This window comes from Salvelinus namaycush, chromosome 12, assembly GCF_016432855.1.
Source record: "Salvelinus namaycush isolate Seneca chromosome 12, SaNama_1.0, whole genome shotgun sequence".
Lineage (NCBI taxonomy): Eukaryota > Metazoa > Chordata > Actinopteri > Salmoniformes > Salmonidae > Salvelinus > Salvelinus namaycush.
The window spans coordinates 31,304,004-31,328,674 of NC_052318.1; the positions used below are offsets into that span (position 1 = coordinate 31,304,004).

Here is a 24,671-nt window from a genome sequence, read left to right on the forward strand (position 1 = left end):
CTCGTTAAACAATCAATAGCGCTAAATTGACCCGTACAGCTGATCTCAATTGCAACCATTATTTGTCTCCTTATTACCGCACCCTAAAATACTGACTGTATTTCTGTATTTTGAAAATTATATACACTATGTATACAAAAGTATGTGGACACCCCTTCAAAGTAGTGGGTTCGGCTATTTCAGCCACACCCATTGCTGACAGGTGTATAACATTGAGCACACAGCCATGCAATCTCCATAGAGAGACATTGTCAGTAGAAAGGCCTTACTGAAGAGCTCAGTGACTTTCAAAGTTGCACCGTCATAGGATGCCACCTTTCCAACAAGTCAGTTCGTAAATTTTTCCCCCTGCTAGAGCTGCCCCGGTCAACTGTAAGTGTTGTTATTGTGAAGTGGAAACATCTTGGAGCAACAACGGCTCAGCCGCGAAGTGCTAGGATACACAAGTTCACAGAACGGGACCGCCGAGTGCTGAAGCCCGTAGCGCGTAAAAATCGTCTGTCCTCGGTTGCAACACTCAATATTGAGTTCTAAACTCCCCCTGAAGCAATGTCAGCACAAGAACTGTTCATCGGGAGCTTGATGAAATGGGTTCCGTGGCCGAACAAGCCTAAGATCCCCATCCACAATGCCAAGCTTCAGCTAGAGTTATGTAAAGCTCCCTGCCATTGGAATCTGGAGCAGTTTAAACGCGTTCTCTTGAGTGATGAATTACTTTTAACCATCTGGCAGTCCGACAGACGAATCTGGCGAGGTCCATACAGAAATGGTTTGTCGAGATCAATGTGGAAGAACTTGAATTGCCTGCCCAGAGCCCAGACCTCAACTCCATCAAACACCTTTGGGATGAATTGGAATGCCGACTGCGAGCCAGGCCTAATCGCCCAAAATCAGTGCCCCTACCTCACTAATGCTCTTGTGGCTGACTGAAAGCAAGTCCCCACAGCAATGTTCCGATATCTAGTGGAAAACTTACCCAGAAGAGTGGAGGCTGTTATAGCAGCAAATTGGGGACCAACTCGATATGAATGCCCATGATTTTGGAATGAGATGATCGATGAGCAGGTATCCACATACTTTTGGCAATGTAGTGTATACTTAAGTATCAAAAGTTAATGTATTGCAAAAATATACTTAAGTGTCGAAAGTAAAAGTATGAATCATTTCACATTCTTTATATTAAACAAACCAGACGGCACAATTGACTATTTTTTTTAAATGTACGGATAGGCAGGGGCACACTCCAACAGTCAGACATCATTTACAATCGAAGCATTTGTGTTTAGTGAGTCCAGATCAGAGGCAGTAGGGATGACCAGGGATGTTCTCTCGATAAGTGCGTGAATTCAACCATTCCTGTCCTGCTTAGCTTTGGAAATGTAACGAGTACCTTTAGGTTTCAGGAAAATGTACGGAGTAAAACATACATTATTTTCTTTAGGGATGTAGTGAAGTAAAAGTAAAAGTAGTCAAAAATATAAAATATAAAAACTACTTAAGTAGTACTGTAAAGTATTTTTATTTCAGAACTTTACACCACTTGTCATTCCAAATGTTGTCAGTCAAAGCATTATAAAGGGATTCTAAAGGAAGTATTATAAAGGTTTCGTCATCTGAGTTTGTGTGTGTTTATGTGTACGTTCAGCTTTATAACGGCAGTAGAGGGAGCTCGTTTAGCCATTAGTAAACAGAGTTTCTCTGTTTCCTCATCATGCCAGCTCTCCCCTACTCTCTCTCTCCTCTCCTCCCGCTTCCTCTCTTTCCCCTTGCTCTCGCTCAATCTCTACCCCATTTCTCTCCTCTCTCTGTCCCTCTCTCTCCTCTCTGTGATTCAGACATCAGTGTCTCAGTGCTGTAAATGATTAAGATTTCCCAGGCATACTCTCAGGATCTCCTCCCTCCTCCCTCCTTTTCCCTGCTCATGTAAATGAGCATTCAGATGCATCAACTAACCCAGAGAAAGTGTGAGAACGACCCTCATCTCGTTGCGCGTCCTCAGGAGGATCCACATCAGAGGAGGATATCATTGGTTTTACATATCGCTGGAGCACAGTGCCACTAAGCATGCTTCTCAGTATTATTCATGAGAGCAAATTGGGAGCCGGGGAGTCAGTCTGCAGCAGCTGCGGGCAGGCGTGGGCCTTTTCGTTCCTGGGCTGTAGCAATGCGCCTCTTGTCATGTAAGCCCTGGGGGCAGGAGAGGGAAGGGGGTGTGGGAGTGTGCTTTCTCACTGTCACATGCCCCCATCCTATCCTACCCCTCCCACACACCCCTATTCCACACCCTCCCGTCCCCTCCGTTCCCACCCCACCCCCTCCTACCTCTCTTCTCCCGAGGTGCTCTGCCTTAATTACCTGCAGCTACAATCCTGAGCCCTGACATGGCCTGTCAGTGTACCACAGTCACTGTCTGCCACTGGGGAAGGCAGCCCAGCACCGGACCGGACCACACCACAGACACACAGACAGAGCTTTGCCCTGCTCTGTCCTCAACAAGCATGGCCATGCTGTAATGGCTAACAGCAAACCAACAATGCTACAGCCACTATCACTCCGACAGCCTAGTCTTAGGAATGGACTGGAGGACATAATATGGCCAGTTGCTAGATAACTGTATGAAGGTCAAGGGATGGTGAGATACTGTATCATTGTTGCACACACTTGTGAATATGGAGGACACTATTAAGAATTCGGGAGGCTGAAATTAGGAACATTTAGGAGCTTGGCTGTCATCTGTTGGGTGGGTGTTGTTTAGTGGAGGTAAACACGTGCACAGAGCTGTAAGCTCAGTCAGTTATGTTCCTACATTTACTTAAATAAATCGCCTGAGTGGTTTTGAAAGCAGCAGTCGGTGATGGGCAGTTACACACTGTCCCTGGACACGTTTCACTGGGGCTGATTGAGCAGCCGTTGATCTTCACATGAGAGACAGAGAGAGTTTTAAGTGTTCCGTACAAAGAAAATCTCCTCTCCTAGTCAGCATGAGGAGCTAGTAGATTCCACATGATTGTTTCACATTATTATCTCTATTGTTGATTAGAGCAAGAACATGTTGATTGTAGATGGACACCACCAAATATGTTCATTCAGCGCCACTAGCTGGATAGCCCTACAGCACACACACACTCACCTTGACTGGAGGAGTGTGTGATGGTGCGTGCCCTTGAACTGTTAGGCAGGTAGGCCTCTAGCAGTGTAACAGACAGGAAGCACTCAGAGCCAGACCTGAGCGGACAGGACAGGGAGGGAGCATTAGAGTCACCAGCAATCCAGAATCAGAGCCTTCGCTATGGGCCTTCTCCAACAGGGAGTGACACAACTACAGTGTCATACATTATTTCACACCAAGAGAAATCCCTCTTCCAAACCCAACAGCCAAACCAGCCACACCCTTAGACCCCTCATCTTTGCTGATAGAGGGAAATACAAAAGCCCCATTCATTATATATGTGTTGGATTCATTATTGAACAGTATCACTTTTTTGTTCTTTGTGGTTTGGCTCATGGAAAAATGATGTTGATTAAAGGTACAGGTCACTGAGTTGGTGTTGGGGATTTTAGAGAGGTGTCTGTGGGGATGACTGAGGTCAGTGGATGGTGTACAGTATGTGTGACTTGTGGTTGTGTATGTGCGTGTGTGTGTGTGTGTGTGTGAGAGAGAGAGAGAGAGAGAGAGAGAGAGAGAGAGAGAGAGAGAGAGAGAGAGAGAGAGAGAGAGAGAGAGAGAGAGAGAGAGAGAGAGAGAGAGAGAGAGAGAGAGAGAGAGAGAGAGAGAGAGAGAGAGAGAGAGAGAGAGAGAGAGAGAGAGAGAGAGAGAGAGAGCGACACACAGAGAGAGAGAGAGAGAGAGAGAGAGAGAGAGAGAGAGAGAGAGAGAGAGAGAGAGAGAGAGAGAGAGAGAGAGAGAGAGAGAGAGAGAGAGAGAGAGAGAGAGAGAGAGAGAGAGAGAGAGAGAGAGAGAGAGAGAGAGAGAGAGAGACACAGAGAGAGAGAGAGAGAGAGAGAGAGAGAGAGAGAGAGAGAGAGAGAGAGAGAGAAAGGTAGAGGCCTTAAACTTTGATGCAGGAGGCTAATGAAGAGAAGGTTAGTAGAGATTTGAGTTTTTCTGAAACTCTGTCCTGATGCATCTCTAGTAGACATAGTAAGGTTAGGGGGATTGTGTGTGTGTTCAGTGGTTGTGTTGACCTAGAAGCTTTACAGTAATAAAGTGTTTTTCCTCCTCATGTCAAACCTGGCTCTTCCCTGGCTATTGCATTGACTCATTTACATATAGAACCGGAACAAATGAAAATGTAATAAAAGATTAGATTTTTCACATGGGGATGTTTTTTAGCGGCAGGGACTGGGAGACTAGTCAGGATCGAGGCAAAGATGAACGGAGCAAAGTACAGAGAGATCCTTGATGAAAACCTGCCCCAGAGCGCTCAGGACCTCAAACTGGGGTGAAGGTTCACCTTCCAACAGGACAACAACCCTAAGCTAACAACCAAGACAACGCAGGAGTGACTTCGGGACAAGTCTCTGAATGTCCTTGAGTGGCCCAGCCAGAGGTCGGACCTGAACCCGACCATCTCTCTGGAGAGAGACCTGAAAATAGCTGTGCAGCCATACAACCTGACAGAGCTTGAGATGATCTGCTGAGAAGAATGGGAGAAACTCCCCAAATACAGTTGTGCCAAGCTTGTAGCATCATACACACGAAGACTCGATGCTGTAATCGCTGCCAAAAGTGCTTCAACAAAGTACTGGGTAAAGGGTGTTTGATTCCACATGAGTGTTGAATCGTTGAATCGAAACAATGTAAAATATCAAAAAAAAATTCATTTAAAAAATCGCACAAAAAAAACATAACCATTCTATCAGATATTTCAGCATTTTACAAAAATTACATTTTTCTTCTTCATTTAAGTGGTATACAAAGTGGCAATTTTGTTTTTCCTCAGTTGCTTTATGACTCTCAAACCTAATGAAATCCTTATGGTGTAGCTGACTCTGCTCATTCATGATTAACTTAGGATTTTAGACAAATCTGACAGAGTTGACAAAATCTTAGGAATCACAGTTTTGAGAGAAATGTTCTTTAAAGTCAGAGGGGGCTATTGCAAGAAACTACATAATATACTTTTCCAGTTCATATTCATTATTTCCAGTGCTTAGAATTTTAAGCACTTTTTTAGAGAGTTGAAATTAATTTTGGATCCTTTGCTCTGGACATTTCCGGGCATAGCGCCGATAATATTTAGAAAATTCCTAAAAGCAAATCTTAAAATTCTCAATGTAATTTTTAAGCGCAATATAATGCGCTTAACAAAACATACAAATGCCATGAAAAAATATAAATAGGTTGCCAAAAATATTTGGTAGAAAAACAGTAAACTTATGGCCAATAGAAAAACACCGGGCAAAACACCCATAAATGTGGCAGAGTGGTCAGGCCGGCGGGAATAGGGTCAGGACATGCAGAGTGGTCAGGCCGGCGGGATCAGGGTCAGGACAGGCAGAGTGGTCAGGCCGGCGGGAATAGGGTCAGGGACAGGCAGAGTGGTCAGGCCGGCGGGAATAGGGTCAGGACAGGCAGAGTGGTCAGGCCGGCGGGAATAGGGTCAGGGACAGGCAGAGTGGTCAGGCCGGAGGGAATAGGGTCAGGACAGGCAGAGTGGTCAGGCCGGCGGGAATAGGGTCAGGACAGGCAGAGTGGTCAGGCCGGCGGGAATAGGGTCAGGACAGGCAGAGTGGTCAGGCCGGCGGGAATAGGGTCAGGACAGGCAGAGTGGTCAGGCCGGCGGGAATAGGGTCAGGACATGCAGAGTGGTCAGGCCGGCGGGAATAGGGTCAGGACAGGCAGAGTGGTCAGGCCGGCGGGAATAGGGTCAGGACATGCAGAGTGGTCAGGCCGGCGGGAATAGGGTCAGGACAGGCAGAGTGGTCAGGCCGGCGGGAATAGGGTCAGGGACAGGCAGAGTGGTCAGGCCGGCGGGAATAGGGTCAGGACAGGCAGAGTGGTCAGGCCGGCGGGAATAGGGTCAGGACATGCAGAGTGGTCAGGCCGGCGGGAATAGGGTCAGGACAGGCAGAGTGGTCAGGCCGGCGGGAATAGGGTCAGGACAGGCAGAGTGGTCAGGCCGGCGGGAATAGGGTCAGGACAGGCAGAGTGGTCAGGCCGGCGGGAATAGGGTCAGGACATGCAGAGTGGTCAGGCCGGCGGGAATAGTGTCAGGACATGCAGAGTGGTCAGGCCGGCGGGAATAGGGTCAGGACATGCAGAGTGGTCAGGCCGGCGGGAATAGGGTCAGGCCATGCAGAGTGGTCAGGCCGGCGGGAATAGGGTCAGGACATGCAGAGTGGTCAGGCCGGCGGGAATAGGGTCAGGACATGCAGAGTGGTCAGGCCGGCGGGAATAGGGTCAGGGACAGGCAGAGTGGTCAGGCCGGCGGGAATAGGGTCAGGACATGCAGAGTGGTCAGGCCGGCGGGAATAGGGTCAGGGACAGGCAGAGTGGTCAGGCCGGCGGGAATAGGGTCAGGACATGCAGAGTGGTCAGGCCGGCGGGAATAGGGTCAGGACATGCAGAGTGGTCAGGCCGGCGGGAATAGGGTCAGGGACAGGCAGAGTGGTCAGGCCGGCGGGAATAGGGTCAGGACATGCAGAGTGGTCAGGCCGGCGGGAATAGGGTCAGGACATGCAGAGTGGTCAGGCCGGCGGGAATAGGGTCAGGGACAGGCAGAGTGGTCAGGCCGGCGGGAATAGGGTCAGGACATGCAGAGTGGTCAGGCCGGCGGGAATAGGGTCAGGGACAGGCAGAGTGGTCAGGCCGGCGGGAATAGGGTCAGGACATGCAGAGTGGTCAGGCCGGCGGGAATAGGGTCAGGACATGCAGAGTGGTCAGGCCGGCGGGAATAGGGTCAGGGACAGGCAGAGTGGTCAGGCCGGCGGGAATAGGGTCAGGACATGCAGAGTGGTCAGGCCGGCGGGAATAGGGTCAGGACATGCAGAGTGGTCAGGCCGGCGGGAATAGGGTCAGGCCATGCAAGGGTCGAAAACCAGGAGGACGAAACAGGTCAAACAGATCAGCGTGTGACATGTATATGGCAGTGCTATAGTGGGCTAACAACATGCTACCTACAGTGCCTTTGGAAAGTATTCAGACCACTTTATTTGTTCCACATTTTGTTACATTACAGCCTTTTGTAAAATGTATTGCATTTCATTTTTTCCTCATCAATCTACACACAATACCCCATAATGACAAAGCAAAAATAGGTTTTTAGAAATTTTTGCAAATGTATTACAAACAAAAAACTGAAATATTACATTTACATAAGTACTCAGAACCTTTACTCAGTACTTTGTTGAAGCACCTTTGGCAGCGATTACAGCATTGAGTCTTAATGGATATGATGCTACACCTGTATTTGGGGAGTTTCTTCCAATCTTCTCTGCAGATCTTCTCAAGCTCTGTCAGGTTGGATGGGGAGCATTGCTGCACAGCTATTTTCAGGTCTCTCCAGAGAGACGGTCGATTTCAAGTCCGGGCTCTGGCTGGGCCACTCAAGGACATTCAGAGACTTGTCCCGAAGCCACTCCTGTTGGAAGGTGAACCTTTGCCCCAGTTTGAGGTCCTGAGCGCTCTGGAGCAGGTTTTCATCAAGGATCTCTCTGTGCTTTGCTGCGTTCATCTTTGACTCGATTCTTACTAGTCTCTCAGTCCCTGCCATTGAAAAACATCCCCACAGTATGATGCTGCCACCACCATGCTTCACCGTAGGGATGGTGCCAGGTTTCTTCCAGATGTGACGCTTGGCAATTAGGCCAAAGAGTTCAATCTTTGTTTCATCAGACCAGAGAATCTTGTTGTGCCTTTTGGCAAACTCCAAGCGGGCTGTCATGTACTTTATACTGAGGACTCGCTTCCGTCTGGCCAGTCTACCATAAAGGCCTGATTAGTGGAGTGCTGCAGAGATGGTTTTCCTTCTGGAATATTTTCCAATCTCCACAGAGGAACTCTAGAGCTCTGTCAGAGTGACCAATGGGTTCTTGGTCAACTACCTGATAAAGGCCCTTCTCCCCCAATTGCTCAGTTTGGTCGGTCGGCCAGCTCTAGGAAGAGCTTTGGTGGTTCCAAACTTCTTCCATTTAAGAATGATGGAGGCCCCTGTGTTCTTGGGGACCTTCAATGCAGCAGACATTTTTTGGTACCCTTTCCCAGACCTGTGCCTCAACACAGTCCTGTCTCGGAGCTCTACGAACAATTTCTTCGACCTCATGGCTTGGTTTTTGCTCTGACATGCACTGGTGTGTGCCTTTCCAATCCATTGATTTTAGCACAGGTGGACTCCAATCAAGTTGTATAAACATCTCAGGGATGATCAATGGAATGATGCACCTGAGCTCAATTCCGGGTCCATTTTAGAATAAGGCTGTAATGTAACAAAATGTGGAAATAGTCAAGGGGTCTGAATACTTTTCGAAGGCACTGTATACAAGCTGCTCTTCTTGAATGAGGAAGTCGGGATCCTTAAATGACCTGCCCTAACCTGGCATGAACCACTGACAACTTTAAATAAACCGTGTAAATTTACTTTTAAGGCAATACTATTGCACACTCAACATGACAATGGCCAATAGCCTACATAACACGTTAATGAGAACAAAAACATAATTTGCATAAATGGGTTGACAATACCAAACAAAGAGAAAACAATCTTTCTATAATGGTAAACAGACTCTGGTGTTTGTGCCAGTTGTGTAGCCAGAAATGTGTTGGTGGATGGACCTGCAGAAATTTGGGTGGGGAAAACTTCCTGCAATTTGGAAAATTTTGCCATGTGGCAAAGAAAAAGGTTTGCAGCTTTATAGCCTATCTCATGCTATTCTAAATTTTGCCATGAAACTGAGAGAAAATGTTGCTGTTTTAAAGCAAATTTCCTGCAATTCTATACATTTTGCCATGAGGCTGAGAGAACATTTAGCATTTTTAAAGTTAATTCAAATGAAAACATAGGTGTGTTGACTGTGATAAAGGCACTGGATTATGCATTGTCTTGTTTGCTAAATTAACAAAGGAAATATGCAGTGGCAAGTTATATATAGCCATAGAAGCTCAGTGACATAATTATGCCTCGATGCAGTCATATTCGTGTTTTATTGTGGGTGTGACTTTCAGTTAGTTCTTTTTGGCAACCCATCCAGTGAGAGTGAATGTCATTCTCGTTTATCTGTTCTGTTATATTTAATAAAATCTGACTAACCCAGTGCACTGCTTGGTATGAATTCTATCTGACTGTGTTTGCATGTTTAGGTAAAAAGACAAATAATGTTCAATTTGGAACACTGTCAAGTAAAGAGCATAACATCTGTTCAATCTGATTGGTGGGGCTTACCCAGGCCCACCCGTGCCTACGCCCCTGGTTTCTGCTCTTATGTAGCCCTAATACAGTAAGGCATAATGTTTGGGAATAGCGATAGCACAGGGTTAGCAAGAAATGTTTGTACCTAACAATCAGTCCATTTGTTTGGGGAGAAATGGAGGAAAATGTCTGGACGTGGCAATAGGCCTAGCTCACAGGCACATCATCACACACATCTTCATTCCCATATAATCTCATAGCCTAATTGTGGTGGATGTATAAGATCCAAAACGCCTGCAAATAACAGATATCAGCAGAGATTGAGTAAGTCTATAGTAGCCTTTCAGACCAAACAGACAGACAGACAGAAAGACAGATAGCCAGACAGACAGACATCTGTAGTCTGGCCCAGGCTGATGGATGTGTATTGATAGGATACACATTAATCTTTCATCTGTCTTTTTAAGATTCCCTCGGCCTGGTTTTGAGCTTTCCCTTGCTTTTCTCCTCTCAGTATTATCAATAGATTCTCAGAAGTATAGCTGATACTCTGTTAAGCAACTGTATATACTTCAGTCAGGCAGCAATGTTTATTTCATGTGATCTGACTGTTTTATCACTGCTGTTAATGAGATGATTATTCACACAGCCACCCTCTAGAAGTTCACTGCCAGCACCACCCACACACACATGGTCATTTTTGGTCCTAACAGTCTGTTGATTTACCTCAGTTTGACTAGGTCATTCAGTTAATAAGACAGTTGAAGATAGCTTGGTCATAAGAGACAGCTAAGTATTTTATGCTGTGTGTGGTTGTGGTAATATTTTACATTACAGCAGAGCATAAAGTGGTGATAACGAGGTGCAACAGGCACAGCTCTCGGTGACATTCAGAAAGCAAGTGGCGAGGAGAGCTAACAGTATCCTAGACTGTCCTGATCAACCCCTGCTTGACCATTTTGCGCTTCTCCCCTCAGGTTCTCGTTTTAGACTTCCCAAACCCAATAGCAACAGATACAAGAACTCTTTTATCCCACAGGCCATAAACTTTCTGAATCTGCATATGAAGTGAAATGTATTTAAATTGCTACACTTTTATCCATCTCATTGCCTTGAACATGAGTGCATACAAGTCCCCAGACTGTATCTATCATATAGAATGTTTTCAAATCAAAATCACATTTTATTGATCACATACACATGGTTAGCATATGTTAATGCGAGTGTAGCGAAATGCTTGTGCTTCTAGTTCCGACAGTGCAGTAATATCTAACAAGTAATTTAACAATTCCACAACTACCTTATATACACAAATCTAAAAGGGGTGAATGATAATATGTAGATATAAATATATGGATGAGCGATGGCCGAGCGGCATAGGCAAGGTGCAATAGATGGTATAAGATACAGTACATATGATATGAGTAATGTGAGATATGTAAACATTATTAAAGTGCCATTATTTAAAGTGGCATTGTTTAAAGTGACTAGTGATCCATTTGTTAAAGTGGCCAGTGATTGGGTCTCCATGTAGGCAGCAGCCTCTCTGAGTTAGTGATTGCTGTTTAGCAGTCTGATGGTCTCTCAGTCCCAGCTGTGATGCACCTGTACTGACCTCGCCTTCTGGATGGTAGCGGTGTGAACAGGCAGTGGCTCGGGTGGTTGTTGTCTTTGATTATCTTTTTTGCCTTCCTGTGACATTGGTTGCTATAGGTGTCATGGAGGGCAGGTAGTTTGCCCCAAGTGATGCGTTGTGCAGACCACACCACCCTCTGGAGAGCCTTGCGGTTGAGGGCAGTGCAGTTGCCGTACCAGGATGCTCTCGATTGTTGATCTGTGAAAGTTTGCCAGGGTTTTGGATGACAAGCCACATTTCTTCAGCCTCCTGAGGTTGAAGAAGCGCTGTTGTGCCTTCTTCACCACACTGTCTGTGTGGGTGGACCATTTCAGTTTGTCGTTGATGTGTACGCCGAGGAACTTAAAACTTTCCACTTTCTCCACTGCTGTCCCTTTGATGGGGATAGGGGGGTGTTCCCTCTGCTGTTTCCTGAAGTCCACGTTCATCTCCTTTGTTTTGTTGACGTTGAATGAGTGGTTATTTTCCCAGTGCCCCAGTGTTGAGGATCAGCGAGGTGGAGATGTTGTTTCCTACCTTCACCACCTGGGAGCGGCCCGTCAGAAAGTCCAGGACCCAATTGCACAGGGCGGGGTTGAGGCCCAGGGCCTCCAGCTTGATGATGAGCTTGGAGGGTACTATGGTGTTGAATGCTGAGCTGTAGTCAATGAACAGCATTCTTACATAGTTATTCCTCTTGTCCAGATGGGATAGGGCAGTGTGCAGTGTGATGGTGATTGCAGTTTGCTAATCTTCTGTGTATCTCCATGTTATCCACTGTCTAACTCCAGTCATTTGGGCTGTGAGTCAGTGTGGGCGTTCATGGAGGTCCAGGAGGAGATAATAAATGGCCATTTTGGCCAGGCCGTAATGTGTACTCTACTCTCTGTGTGAGAGAGATGCGCTGTCTTGTTATTTGTTGTTTGTTTTCCTGCACCTGCGTCCCCCTGCTCTGTACGGGCTGAGAAAGTCGGGATGTGAGAGACAGGGTCAGGTGACCATGAAGGAGCTGAATGTTACCGAGAACCTGAGAGGTGAGGAAAGGGAGAGAGAAAGGAGGGGAGAAGAGGAGAGGAGAGAGAGTGGGATGGAGAGGAAAGGGAGAGAGAAAGGAGGGGAGAAGAGGAGAGGAGAGAGAGTGGGATGGAGAGGGAAGGGAGAGAGAAAGGAGGGGAGAAGAGGAGAGGAGAGAGAGTGGGATGGAGAGGGAAGGGAGAGAGAAAGGAGGGGAGAAGAGGAGAGGAGAGAGTGTGGGATGGAGAGGAAAGGGAGATAGAAAGGAGGGGAGAAGAGGAGAGGAGAGAAAGTGGGATGGAGAGGGAAGGGAGAGAGAAAGGAGGGGAGAAGAGGAGAGGAGAGAGAGTGGGATGGAGAGGAAAGGGAGAGAGGAGTGGAGAAGATGAGAGGAGAAAGAGTGGGATGGTGAGGAAAGGGAGAGAGAAAGGAGGGGAGAAGAGGAGAGGAGAGAGAGTGGGATGGAGAGGAAATGGAGAGAGAAAGGAGTGGAGAAGAGGAGAGGAGAAAGAGTGGGATGGTGAGGAAAGGGAGAGAGAAAGGAGGGGAGAAGAGGAGAGGAGAGAGAGTGGGATGGAGAGGAAAGGGAGAGAGAAAGGAGTGGAGAAGAGGAGAGGAGAAAGAGTGGGATGGTGAGGAAAGGGAGAGAGAAGAGGAGAGGAGAGAAAGTGGGATGGAGAGGGAAGGGAGAGAGAGAGAAAGGAGGGGAGAATAGGAGATGAGAGAGAGTGGGATGGAGAGGGGAGAGAGAGAAAGGAGGGGAGAAGAGGAGAGAGAGTGGGATGGAGAGGGAAGGGAGAGAGAAAGAGATAGAGTGAAGAAGAAAAAAGGAGGAGTGGTCATTTTCTGGAGAGAGCAGTGGAGAGCTACAGAGACAGAGAGAGTGGGAGAATGCCTCTGACACTCCTAGTGGCCTTTCTCTCTTTCTCTCTCTGCTAGTAACTGCCTGTATCTTATTGGCTGAGTGCTTTCAATCTCTCTCTCTCTCTCTCTCTCTCCTCCACTATACCTCACTGTTTTCCTTGACAATGGTCTCTAAAGTATCTCTCTGCTCTCCTACATTGGGTTCTGGACTCTGGCAGCGCCTGCATTCGTCCGTCATGGCTTCACTGTTTTAAGGAATCAGCCGTCCAGAAACGGGGCTACATTTTTAATGAGTATGTAAAAAGGTGGATTGAGACAAAAGCAGTCATGAGGCAGCCTTTCTTCATTTTTCACCTTTCAAACACACTCAGAGCTCAGCTTTGATGGCTCTTTGTTAACATTTAGAACCTGCAAAGTACAACAGAGGAGGCTGGCCCTATTCTCCAAACAACAGCTACACACCTTATGGAACCTGTATGTATTCTGACTGTCTCTCAACCCTGTCTTTGCCTTGCTAAGAGGGATCCACTCATTGTTCATCCATTCGCTCTGTAATGGCTGACGATGGAGCTGGTTGTATTTATATTTATGAGAGCTTCAGGCTAACTCTTAGCATGTATTAATACTATGATGAGCCACCTGCAGCTGCCTAGCTGGTCTGAGAGCTATTGATCTGTGTGTTTACCACAGGGGTAAATACAGTAGGACACACACTCACACTCACACATGCACGCAACCACACACACCACACACACACACGCACATGCACACGCACACACACACACACACACACACACACACACACACACACACACACACACACACACACACACACACACACACACACACACACACACACACACACACACACACACACACACACACACACACACACACACACAGTTGGAGTTACTACACCATGCTATTCAGACCACTCATCAATCAAACATGTGAATCTTGGTTGTGTGTGTGTGCTCCCAAACAGCCAATCTATTGAACTGTTAATGTTGGGGTTTGACGATTTCCTGTTAGCCGATCCATAAGAATGGAGCGGTCATGCACTTCCCTTCGCCATTCCATGCTTATGGAAGTCTCAATTTAGAAACTAAAACAACCCTGACTGATGACAACACATGCCATCCAATTTAGATTTCCCCAATGTCTGTAAGTTTGAGGTACAAATAGTTATGTGACTCTATGTATATAAAGGAAATCCTGTGCATTTTGGTATGTGTGAACTGAGTGTTTAAATGCAATATACATGTATATTATGCAAGTATTTGTATATGCTATACCAGACTAGGTGGAAGCAGGTTGTGGTAGATGGAGCCCTTGTTAGGAATTGATGAAGCACTAAAATGTTTGTTCCCAGAGGAAGGGGATTGGCAGCACAGGCAGGCATGTAGGCAGGCTGGGTAGAGACAGGGCAGGGAATGAGGCAGGCTGGGTAGAGACAGGGCAGTGAATGAGGCAGGCTGGGTAGAGACAGGGCAGGGAATGAGGCAGGCTGGGTAGAGACAGGGCAGGGAATGAGGCAGGCTGGGTAGAGACAGGGCAGTGAATGAGGCAGGCTGGGTAGAGACAGGGCAGGGAATGAGGCAGGCTGGGTAGAGACAGGGCAGGGAATGAGGCAGGCTGGGTAGAGACAGGGCAGGGAATGAGGCAGGCTGGGTAGAGACAGGGCAGGGAATGAGGCAGGCTGGGTAGAGACAGGGCAGGGAATGAGGCAGGCTGGGTAGAGACAGGGCAGGGAATGAGGCAGGCTGGGTAGAGACAGGGCAGTGAATGAGGCAGGCTGGGTAGAGACAGGGCAGGGAATGAGGCAGGCTGGGTAGAGACAGGGCAGGGAATGAGGCAGGCTGGGTAGAGACAGGGCAGGGAATGAGGCAGGCTGGGTAGAGACAGGGCAGGGAATGAGGCAGGCTGGGTAGAGACAGGGCAGGGAATGAGGCAGGCTGGGTAGAGACCGGGCAGGGAATGAGGCAGGCTGGGTAGAGACAGGGCAGGGAATGAGGCAGGCTGGGTAGAGACAGGGCAGGGAATGAGGCAGGCTGGGTAGAGACAGGGCAGGGAATGAGGCAGGCTGGGTAGAGACAGGGCAGGGAATGAGGCAGGCTGGGTAGAGACAGGGCAGGAAATGAGGCAGGCTGGGTAGAGACAGGGCAGGGAATGAGGCAGGCTGGGTAGAGACAGGGCAGGGAATGAGGCAGGCTGGGTAGAGACAAGGCAGGGAATGAGGCAGGCTGGGTAGAGACAGGGCAGGGAATGAGGCAGGCTGGGTAGAGACAGGGCAGGGAATGAGGCAGGCTGGGTAGAGACAGGGCAGTGAATGAGGCAGGCTGGGTAGAGACAGGGCAGAGAATGAGGCAGGCTGGGTAGAGCCAGGGCAGGGAATGAGGCAGGCTGGGTTGTGACAGGGCAGGGAATGAGGCAGGCTGGGTAGAGACAGAGCAGGGAATGAGGCAGGCTGGGTTGTGACAGGGCAGGGAATGAGGCAGGCTGGGTTGTGACAGGGCAGGGAATGAGGCAGGCCGGGTAGAGACAGGGCAGTGAATGAGGCAGGCTGGGTAGAGACAGGGCAGTGAATGAGGCAGGCTGGGTAGAGACAGGGCAGTGAATGAGGCAGGCTGGGTAGAGACAGGGCAGTGAATGAGGCAGGCTGGGTAGAGACAGGGCAGTGAATGAGGCAGGCTGGGTAGAGACAGGGCAGTGAATGAGGCAGGCTGGGTAGAGACAGGGCAGTGAATGAGGCAGGCTGGGTAGAGACAGGGCAGTGAATGAGGCAGGCTGGGTAGAGACAGGGCAGGGAATGAGGCAGGCTGGGTTGTGACAGGGCAGGGAATGAGGCAGGCTGGGTTGTGACAGGGCAGGGAATGAGGCAGGCTGGGTTGTGACAGGGCAGGGAATGAGGCAGGTTGGGTTGTGACAGGGCAGGGAATGAGGCAGGCTGGGTTGTGACAGGGCAGGGAATGAGGCAGGCTGGGTTGTGACAGGGCAGGGAATGAGGCAGGTTGGGTTGTGACAGGGCAGGGAATGTGGCAGGCTGGGTACTCTATAATAGAGTACCTTTGAGTACATTACAAGGTACATTGCTTTAGTGTTAGGTTGTGACAGGACAGGGAGTGTAGGATCACACACCAACAGGTAGGCTGTCTACAATGACAAGGCAGGTTGTGGGAATAGTCTGGAAGACACGTTTGGTGTCGTTCTCAACAGTTTTTTTCATATCCAATAATAATCCATATAACTAAATGACGTCCATATAAGACGCAGATAATGTATTTAGGATAACTCACCCAAAAGCCCATGTTAACAATAAGGCAGACACACTAGGTTACATGGAGTGCTTGCCTAGTATCTTTGATTTCCCAGAGGCCTTGGTGCCTGCCTACACAGTACACCATACCAGCTAATAAAGGATTGGTTCAGTATTGGGTTGGGTGGGAGGGAGTAGCAGCATCCCCCTCGGGGTCGTGGTTCAACCCTCCACAAGCAGCCCTCCAGCCCCAGTTTCCCATTATGCACTGTGTTTGTAATCAGGTCTGGTGCTATGCTGGCCCTCCAAGTTCCTCTCCTCTCCCTCGGCTCCTCTGAAATGCCTCTTAATACTGAACAACTCTCCTTTCTCCATTCCTCCTCACTGCAGTTGAAAATAGCACTTTGGCCATGCAGTCAGAGCACAACACCATTACAGCACCACAGACTCAACGTGAAATACAACATAAGAAGTCTTAGAGATGAATGCATAGTGGAGCTCTGCTGACGAGGCTTTCAGATGTTTTAGTTTAGAAATATTGCAAAATGGCCTCCATTGTTATGATGGAAACTGGTTCTTCTGGCCATTCATCGGTTGTTTATTTCACTCAAAATGTTACATTGTAAAACAACTCCCATAAAAATACCCCTCCAAATAAGGGGATAGAGAATACATTTCAGAAAAAAATTCTCCAAAAACGTAAAAAGGCTCAGTGTTTTTTCTTCACGTTGATCAGGATCAGGGATATACAGTATATATTGGTAAAAATCAAAGGTGGCTAAAGGCTGAACGTTAGTTGAGAAGATGGGCAGCAAAAAACCTAAACACTACCAATGACTAACATTCCCTGCTCTGCTCTGTTTTCTTTGCAGTTTTCAGTGAAGATCTACGTTCCAGCTTATATTTTGTCAATGCATCTGTGCAAGAGGTAGTGTTTGCCAGCACCACAGGGACCTCGGTGCCCTGTCCCGCCGTGGGCGTGCCCCCCGCCTCGCTGCGCTGGTACCTGGCCACCGGAGAGGAGATCTACGATGTCCCCGGGATCCGCCACGTGCACCCCAATGGCACCCTCCAGATCTTCCACTTCAACCCCTCCAGCTTCAGCAACCTCATCCATGACAACACCTACTATTGCACAGCGGAGAACCCCTCAGGGAAAATCAGGAGCCAAGATGTCCATATTAAGGCTGGTGAGTGGTCTATCTGCTTGGTTTATGCATACTGTATATTGTTCAGTAGGGTTGTTTATCTACAGTAGCAGTGATGTGAGAATTATTAATATTATTATTTCAAAAATCATTGCTAGGTAGTTAACATTATCTAGCGCTGGTCTGCTGTACCTGTTCCAAAACTCCAGTATTTCTCTTTCTATAGCTTGTTCTCCATCTTCTTTTTACATGGTGAGCCAACATGTACTCAGCAGTTTTATTTCCATTACTGATCAAAACTTGTTTTGTCAAGGCTCTCTCTTGTCTTTGTTAGGAACATCATATCACAATAAAATCACAGTATCGAATCACAATACATATAGAATCGAGATACACCTAAGGGCACCTACGTATCGTGATTATATTGTATCGTGAGGTCCCTGGAAAAATCCCAGCCCTACAGTATAGTGGTCAGTGGCCAGTGTGGTTATGGAAATGGACAGTTGATTACAGAGGTGGGAATTAGGGCTACAGACAGTGTGGAGATGTTGAACAGAAGCTTGTTGGTCACTAAATGGGGTATAGTATACCACTTGGGTGACTAGTGACCACCTGCTAAACATTTCAGTTGGTAATGTTCAGAGTCAGGGATGTCACATTTGTTATGCTTGTGATTAAAGCAGTGAAGAAAGCAAAGAAACAAAATATATAGACAGCATATAATTTGCCAGAACAGAAAAATTTAAGTCAATTCATTGAGGACTCTCATTTCTTGTTTCCCCCATCTCTTCTAGTTCTACGAGAGCCCTACACGGTCCGTGTGGAGGACCAGAAGGCCATGAGAGGCAATGTGGCGGTGTTCAAGTGCATTATCCCAGCCTCGGTGGAGGCCTACATCACTGTTGTGTCCTGGGAGAAAGACACAGTGTCTATCAACGTCCAGAGTAAGTCTCTGCTCTCTAATCACTCTCTAATCACAATATAATGTACAGTTGAAGTCGGAAGTTTACGTACACTTAGGTTGGAGTCATTAAAACTAGTTTTTCAACCACTCCACAAATTTCTTGTTAACAAACTATAGTTTTGGCAAGTCGGTTAGGACATCTACTTTGTGCATGACACCAATCCAACAATTGTTTACAGACAGATTATTTCACTTATAATTCATTGTATCACAATTCCAATGGGTCAGAAATTTACATACACTAAGTTGACTATGCCTTTAAACAGCTTGGAATATTCCAGCAAATGATGTCATGGTTTTAGAAGCTTCTGATAGGCTAATTGACATCACTTGAGTCAATTGGAGGTGTACCTGTGGATGTATTTCAAGGCCTACCTTCAAACGCAGTGCCTCTTTGCTTGACATCATGGGAAAATCAAAAGAAATCAGCCAAGACCTCAGAAAAAGAATTGTAGACCTCCACAAGTCTGTTTCATCCTTGGGAGCAATTTCCAAACGCCTGAAGGTACCACGTTCATCTGTACAAACAATAGTACTCAAGTATAAACACCATGGGACCACGCAGCCGTCATACTGCTCAGGAAGGAGATGCGTTCTGTCTTCTAGAGATGAACATACTTTGGTGCGAAAAGTGCAAATCAATCCCAGAACAACAGCAAAGGACCTTGTGAAGATGCTGGAGGAAACAGGTACAAAATGTTCTATATCCACAGTAAAACAAGTCCTATATCGACATAACCTGAAAGGCCGCTCAGCAAGGAAGAAGCCACTGCTCCAAAACCGCCATAAAAAAGCCAGACTATGGTTTGCAACTGTGCTTGGGGACAAAGATCGTACTTTTTGGAGAAATGTCCTCTGGTCTGATGAAACAAAAATAGAACTATTTGGCCATAGTGACCATCGTTATGTTTGGAGGAAAAATGGGGAGGCTTGCAAGCCGAAGAACACCATCCCAACCGTGAAGCACGTGGGTGGCAGAATCCTGTTGTGGAGGTGCTTTGCTGCAGGATGGACTGGTGCACTTCACTAAATTGATGGCATCATGAGGCATGACAATTATGTGGATATATTGAAGCAACAGCTCAAGACATCAGTCAGGAAGTTAAAGCTTGGTCGCAAAACGGTCTTCCAAATGGACAATGACCCCAAGCATACTTCCAAAGTTGTGGCAAAATGGCTTAAGGACAACAAAGTCAAGGTATTGGAGTGGCCATCACAAAGCCCCAGTGGCGTGCCTGGGGCCTGGGCCTTCAGTGAGGTATTACACAGTCCCACCCGAATTAATCCACCTCATTATGATGCCATGGCTCTAGACACTATACATTTAGACAGAAACGCAGTATAACCAGGCTTTGCGTCACCTTGAAATTGACAAATTGACATTTTTGGGTAAACAGTGTTTACCCAAAAAAATGACACAATCAATGAGTCTTGCAGGCCCTGACGGCCCACCACTGCAAAGCCCTGACTTCCAATCCTATAGAAAATTTGTGGGCAGAACTGAAAAAGCGTGTGTGAGCAAGGAGGCCTACAAACCTGACTCAGTTACACCAGCTCTGTCAGGAGGAATGGGCCAAAATTCACCCAACTTTTTGTGGGAAGCTTGTGGAAGGCTACCCGAAACGTTTGACCTAAGTTAAACAATTTAAAGGCAATGCTACCAAATACTAATTGAGTGTATGCAAACTTCTGACCCACTGGGAATGTGATGAAAGAAATAAAAGCTGAAATAAATAATTCTCTCTACTATTATTCTGACATTTCACATTCTTAAAATAAAGTGGTGATCCTAACTGACCTAATACAGAGAATTTTAACTAGAATTAAATGTTAAAATGTATTTGGCTAAAGGTGTATGTAAACTTCCAACTTCAACTGTATATAGAGAACATGTTATTTAAAAATCTTCACAAAACCAGTCTGGTAAGTGAGTATCTCACTGCAAGAAAAGAAGGCCATAGTTCTGAGATAGCTAAGTGTTTTGACCCAAGGGATGTGTGGATGTGCTTTGCACTGTCTGTCTGCAAGGCCTTTTGAGGTCAGACTAGACTAGTAGATTAGCGCCCATGCCCCTGTTCCAGCCATGCAACCAGCTCGTTACATTCTGTTGTGTGTCCACGTCCGTCGGACCCCATGACAGAGTGTCCCTATTTCCCTGCTGACCCAGACTGGACGAGAGTCTTCCACGAGAGCAGGGAGGAGGGCATGGCAACCCTGTGATGTCACTTAGCCTCAGTGCTATTGACCCAGTTCTCTGGTGATGGGAGCCATTGCCTTGTTCGTCTACTCGGTCTGCGTTGCTCATCTACTCGATTGTTTCCTAGCCCCCGGGGGCAAATTCACTTTATGTCGGGCATTTAACAAACTCAATAGACAAAGCTAATGTTGTTTTGGCTTTTGAACGGAGGGCAAATGCAGTGATTTCTTTTTTGTTGCCGTTTTACAATTTGTCCACTGAGGTGAAAGCAACCATGTTGAAATCTATATCAATCTCTTAATTGTCCATAAATGGATTTGCCGCAAGGATCTTTTGGAGCTGAGAGGATACAGGGTTATGGTTTATGGAATACATATTTGTCATAATTTTGAGTTACATTTTTTCCCCAGAATTAATACTTGACTGTTTGAATGATTGATTGTTCATATGAATGAATTACATGTATGTACTGTATGGATGCAATGCCATCATTGTCTAATGCAAGGCTAAATGGGCCTTTTTCCTAGCTGTCTTTCAAAAGTGAACTTCACTGACAAAACAAAGTGTTTACTTGCACTGTTAAAATCCATATGTAAACACTGTCAGAAAAATGTTGCCGCCACCAATCCAGTGCTCTTCTCCATGCTTAATAATAAATGACGGAAGTCTATGAATCCATGAGCAAATAGTCTTTATCCACGTCTCAACGCACAAACCCACCATCCATTCTCCCCATTCTTCATGGCTCATGCATATGAAGTGCAATTTAAAGAGTCTGCGTGTGTGAAAGAATATGTGTGTGTGTTTGTGTGTATGTGGTATCCATGTTGACTGGGGGCTCTAGACAGATCACCAAGCCCTACTCTTGTTTTCGATGGGCTGCCAAAGCCCACCTTTTAAATGTTTAATGAGTTAAAAATGAGAATATCAACACTTAGACATGAACAACATCACAAATGTAGCTTTTCTGTATCTGGTAGTATGAATTATAGATGGTAGTATTTCTGTTTGGAGAGGTGTACCATGAAGCGCAGGCAGCAGGCCCCCTTTAACCATTCCTCTGTAAGTCTCACTGGGGTTAGGCCCACTTTAGGCTAGGTTGCTGTGCAGAACCTAACGATACACCACTCAAAGAGCTCCAGTGTCTGCATGCGTGAAAATATGTGCTAATGACAGTGGACAATACACACATTTAAGAAGACAGTGGGTAGGAGTTGCATTGCATTAAAGTGCATTGTCTATGTCAGTAGTTGTAGGTCAAGCCTGTCTGCTCTGTTCTTTATTTGACTCGTATTATTATCTATCCTGATGCCTAGTCACTTTACCCTGCCTTCATGTATATATCTACCTCAAATACCTCTGCACATTGATCTGGTACTGGTACTCCCTGTATATAGCTCCACATTGATCTGGTACTGGTACTCCCTGTATATAGCTCCACATTGATCTGGTACTGGTACTCCCTGTATATAGCGCCACATTGATCTGGTACTGGTACTCCCTGTATATAGCTCCACATTGATCTGGTACTGGTACTCCCTGTATATAGCTCCACGTTGATCTGGTACTGGTACTCCCTGTATATAGCTCCACATTGAGCTGGTACTGGTACTCCCTGTATATAGCTCCACATTGATCTGGTACTGGTACTCCCTGTATATAGCGCCACATTGATCTGGTACTGGTACTCCCTGTATATAGCTCCACATTGATCTGGTACTGGTACTCCCTGTATATAGCTCCACGTTGATCTGGTACTGGTACTCCCTGTATATAGCTCCACATTGATCTGGTACTGGTACTCCCTGTATATAGCTCCACATTGATCTGGTACTGGTACTCCCTGTATATAGCTCCACATTGATCTGGTACTGGTACTCCCTGTATATAGCTCCACATTGATCTGGTACTGGTACTCCCTGTATATAGCCTAACATTGATCTGGTACTGGTACTCCCTGTATATAGCTCCATTCTTGTGTATTTTATTTATACCTCTTGTGTTACTATTTTCATTTTTAAACTCTGCATTGTTGGGAATGGCTCAAGCATTTCACGGTAAAGTTATCTTCGGCGCATGTGACAAATACAATTTGATTTGACTCGATTTTTGGTGCTGGTGAACTACCGGGCGTGCAGGCTTTTGTTGCAGCCCAGCACTGTCTTACAGTACACAACTGATTGAAACAATTTACTGCTTATCAGGACCTGTACTAGTTAAACCAGATGATTAATGCAGGGCTGGAACAAAAAGCTGCACACCATATACTGTAGCTCTCCATGCTCAGAGTTGAGGACCGCTGGTGAATCTAATAGATGATGGATTATTACACTTCATCTTTTTTCATGACATGGTTCAAAACACAAACAATATGGTAACATTATTTTACATGGAAAGAAGTGATGATCGTGTGGCAGGAATTATAGCAATGATTTGAAGAGGGAAAAGTAAGGCCCATATCCCATTAAATTGTGTCTATAGCTACATGCTCCCCTCTGATAAGCAGCTGATTCTCACTAAGATATGGGTGAAGATATAGGTGCGGATAAAGCAATGACACCCACACATTTATATTTTCTCTGCTCTGCAGTGTGGCTGGCTGGCTGCAATAGCAGAATGCAGGATCAATCCTGTTATGTATTGTTCTTGGTTCTAAGCTCTGGAATGTTTTCATTCCAATAGTGAAGGGTACCTTGCATCCGCAACTGTCTTATAGATTTGGTCCTTCTGAGAACCATTTTATGAATCTCATCATGGATTCAGTCTTCTTACCTTTACTGTTGGTGAGTCAGACTTAGGCAAGGGATATTATGAGATATGTCTAATAGTACCAAATCGAATCAGAGTTTATTTGTCACGGGCACTGCAGGTATAATCAGTACAGTGAAATGCTCAACAATGCAGTCATATAAAAGAAATGCACACAATAATGAATTAAATACACCTTCTGTAGAGTACACACAATAATAAAATAGATACACCCTCTGTAGAGTACACAGAATAATAAAATAGATACACCCTCTGTAGAGTACACAGACTAATAAAATAGATACACCCTCTGTAGAGTACACAGAATAATAAAATAGATACACCCTCTGTAGAGTACACAGAATAATAAAATAGATACACCCTCTGTAGAGTACACAGAATAATAAAATAGATACACCCTCTGTAGAGTACACAGAATAATAAAATAGATACACCCTCTGTAGAGTACACAGAATAATAAAATAGATACACCCTCTGTAGAGTACACAGAATAATAAAATAGATACACCCTCTGTAGAGTACACAGAATAATAAAATAGATACACCCTCTGTAGAGTACACAGAATAATAAAATAGATACACCCTCTGTAGAGTACACAGAATAATAAAATAGATACACCCTCTGTAGAGTACACAGAATAATAAAATAGATACACCCTCTGTAGAGTACACAGAATAATAAAATAGATACACCCTCTGTAGAGTACACAGAATAATAAAATAGATACACCCTCTGTAGAGTACACAGAATAATAAAATAGATACACCCTCTGTAGAGTACACACAATAATAAAATAGATACACCCTCTGTAGAGTACACACAATAATAAAATAGATACACCCTCTGTAGAGTACACAGAATAATAAAATAGATACACCCTCTGTAGAGTACACACAATAATAAAATAGATACACCCTCTGTAGAGTACACACAAGAATAAAATAAATACACCCTCTGTAAAGTACACATGAGAATGAAAGAAATACACTCGATAATATACACTATATACAAGGTCAGTATCAGTACCAATTAATGAAATGGATATTGGTGGCAAGCTCTTCCTGTATCTACTATGCTGATGATACTGAGGGTCGAATTCAACTGAAACTTCAAAAGAGCTTCTCATATTGCAATAATGCATATTTGTTGCATAGATAGGTTCTGACAAAACCGTTTTTGTTTCATACAGAAGTAAACAGAAGTAAATTCTATTGATATTTTATTGATTGACATTCTATTTGTAAAACCAACCCCAACACTTATTCTCCATCAATACCAAAATGAGTGTTCTTATTGGATGTGTTTGTGTCGTGTTGGGGTTGGGTTGCTGATTCTGCTGCTGTTGCCTCACAGAGAGAGAGACACAGCTCTAGCAGTGTTGCCCCATTCCCCAGGTGCAGGCTGAGGGCTGTGCTGTGCTGCAGTCACTGAGGAAGGCCTTGTAGGGATTTGCCATGGCCTGATCTGGCCTCCTCTGCATTCAGCACGAGTGGGGC

At 45.9% G+C, this 24,671-nt stretch overlaps 1 protein-coding gene across 2 annotated transcripts in view; it reads left to right on the plus strand.

Annotated features, from left to right (window-relative positions):
* Positions 1–16,973: 16,973 nt before the first annotated feature.
* dscama (Down syndrome cell adhesion molecule a) overlaps positions 16,974–24,671 on the plus strand; it is a 137,630-nt gene continuing 129,932 nt past the window's right edge. For both annotated transcript variants that reach the window (XM_039004702.1, XM_039004703.1), the window contains exons 1-2: positions 16,974–17,286; positions 18,039–18,188. In XM_039004702.1, coding sequence (XP_038860630.1) covers positions 18,083–18,188 — 106 coding nt within the window. In that variant the 5' untranslated portion in view covers positions 16,974–17,286; positions 18,039–18,082. The remainder of the gene's footprint in view (positions 17,287–18,038; positions 18,189–24,671) is intronic.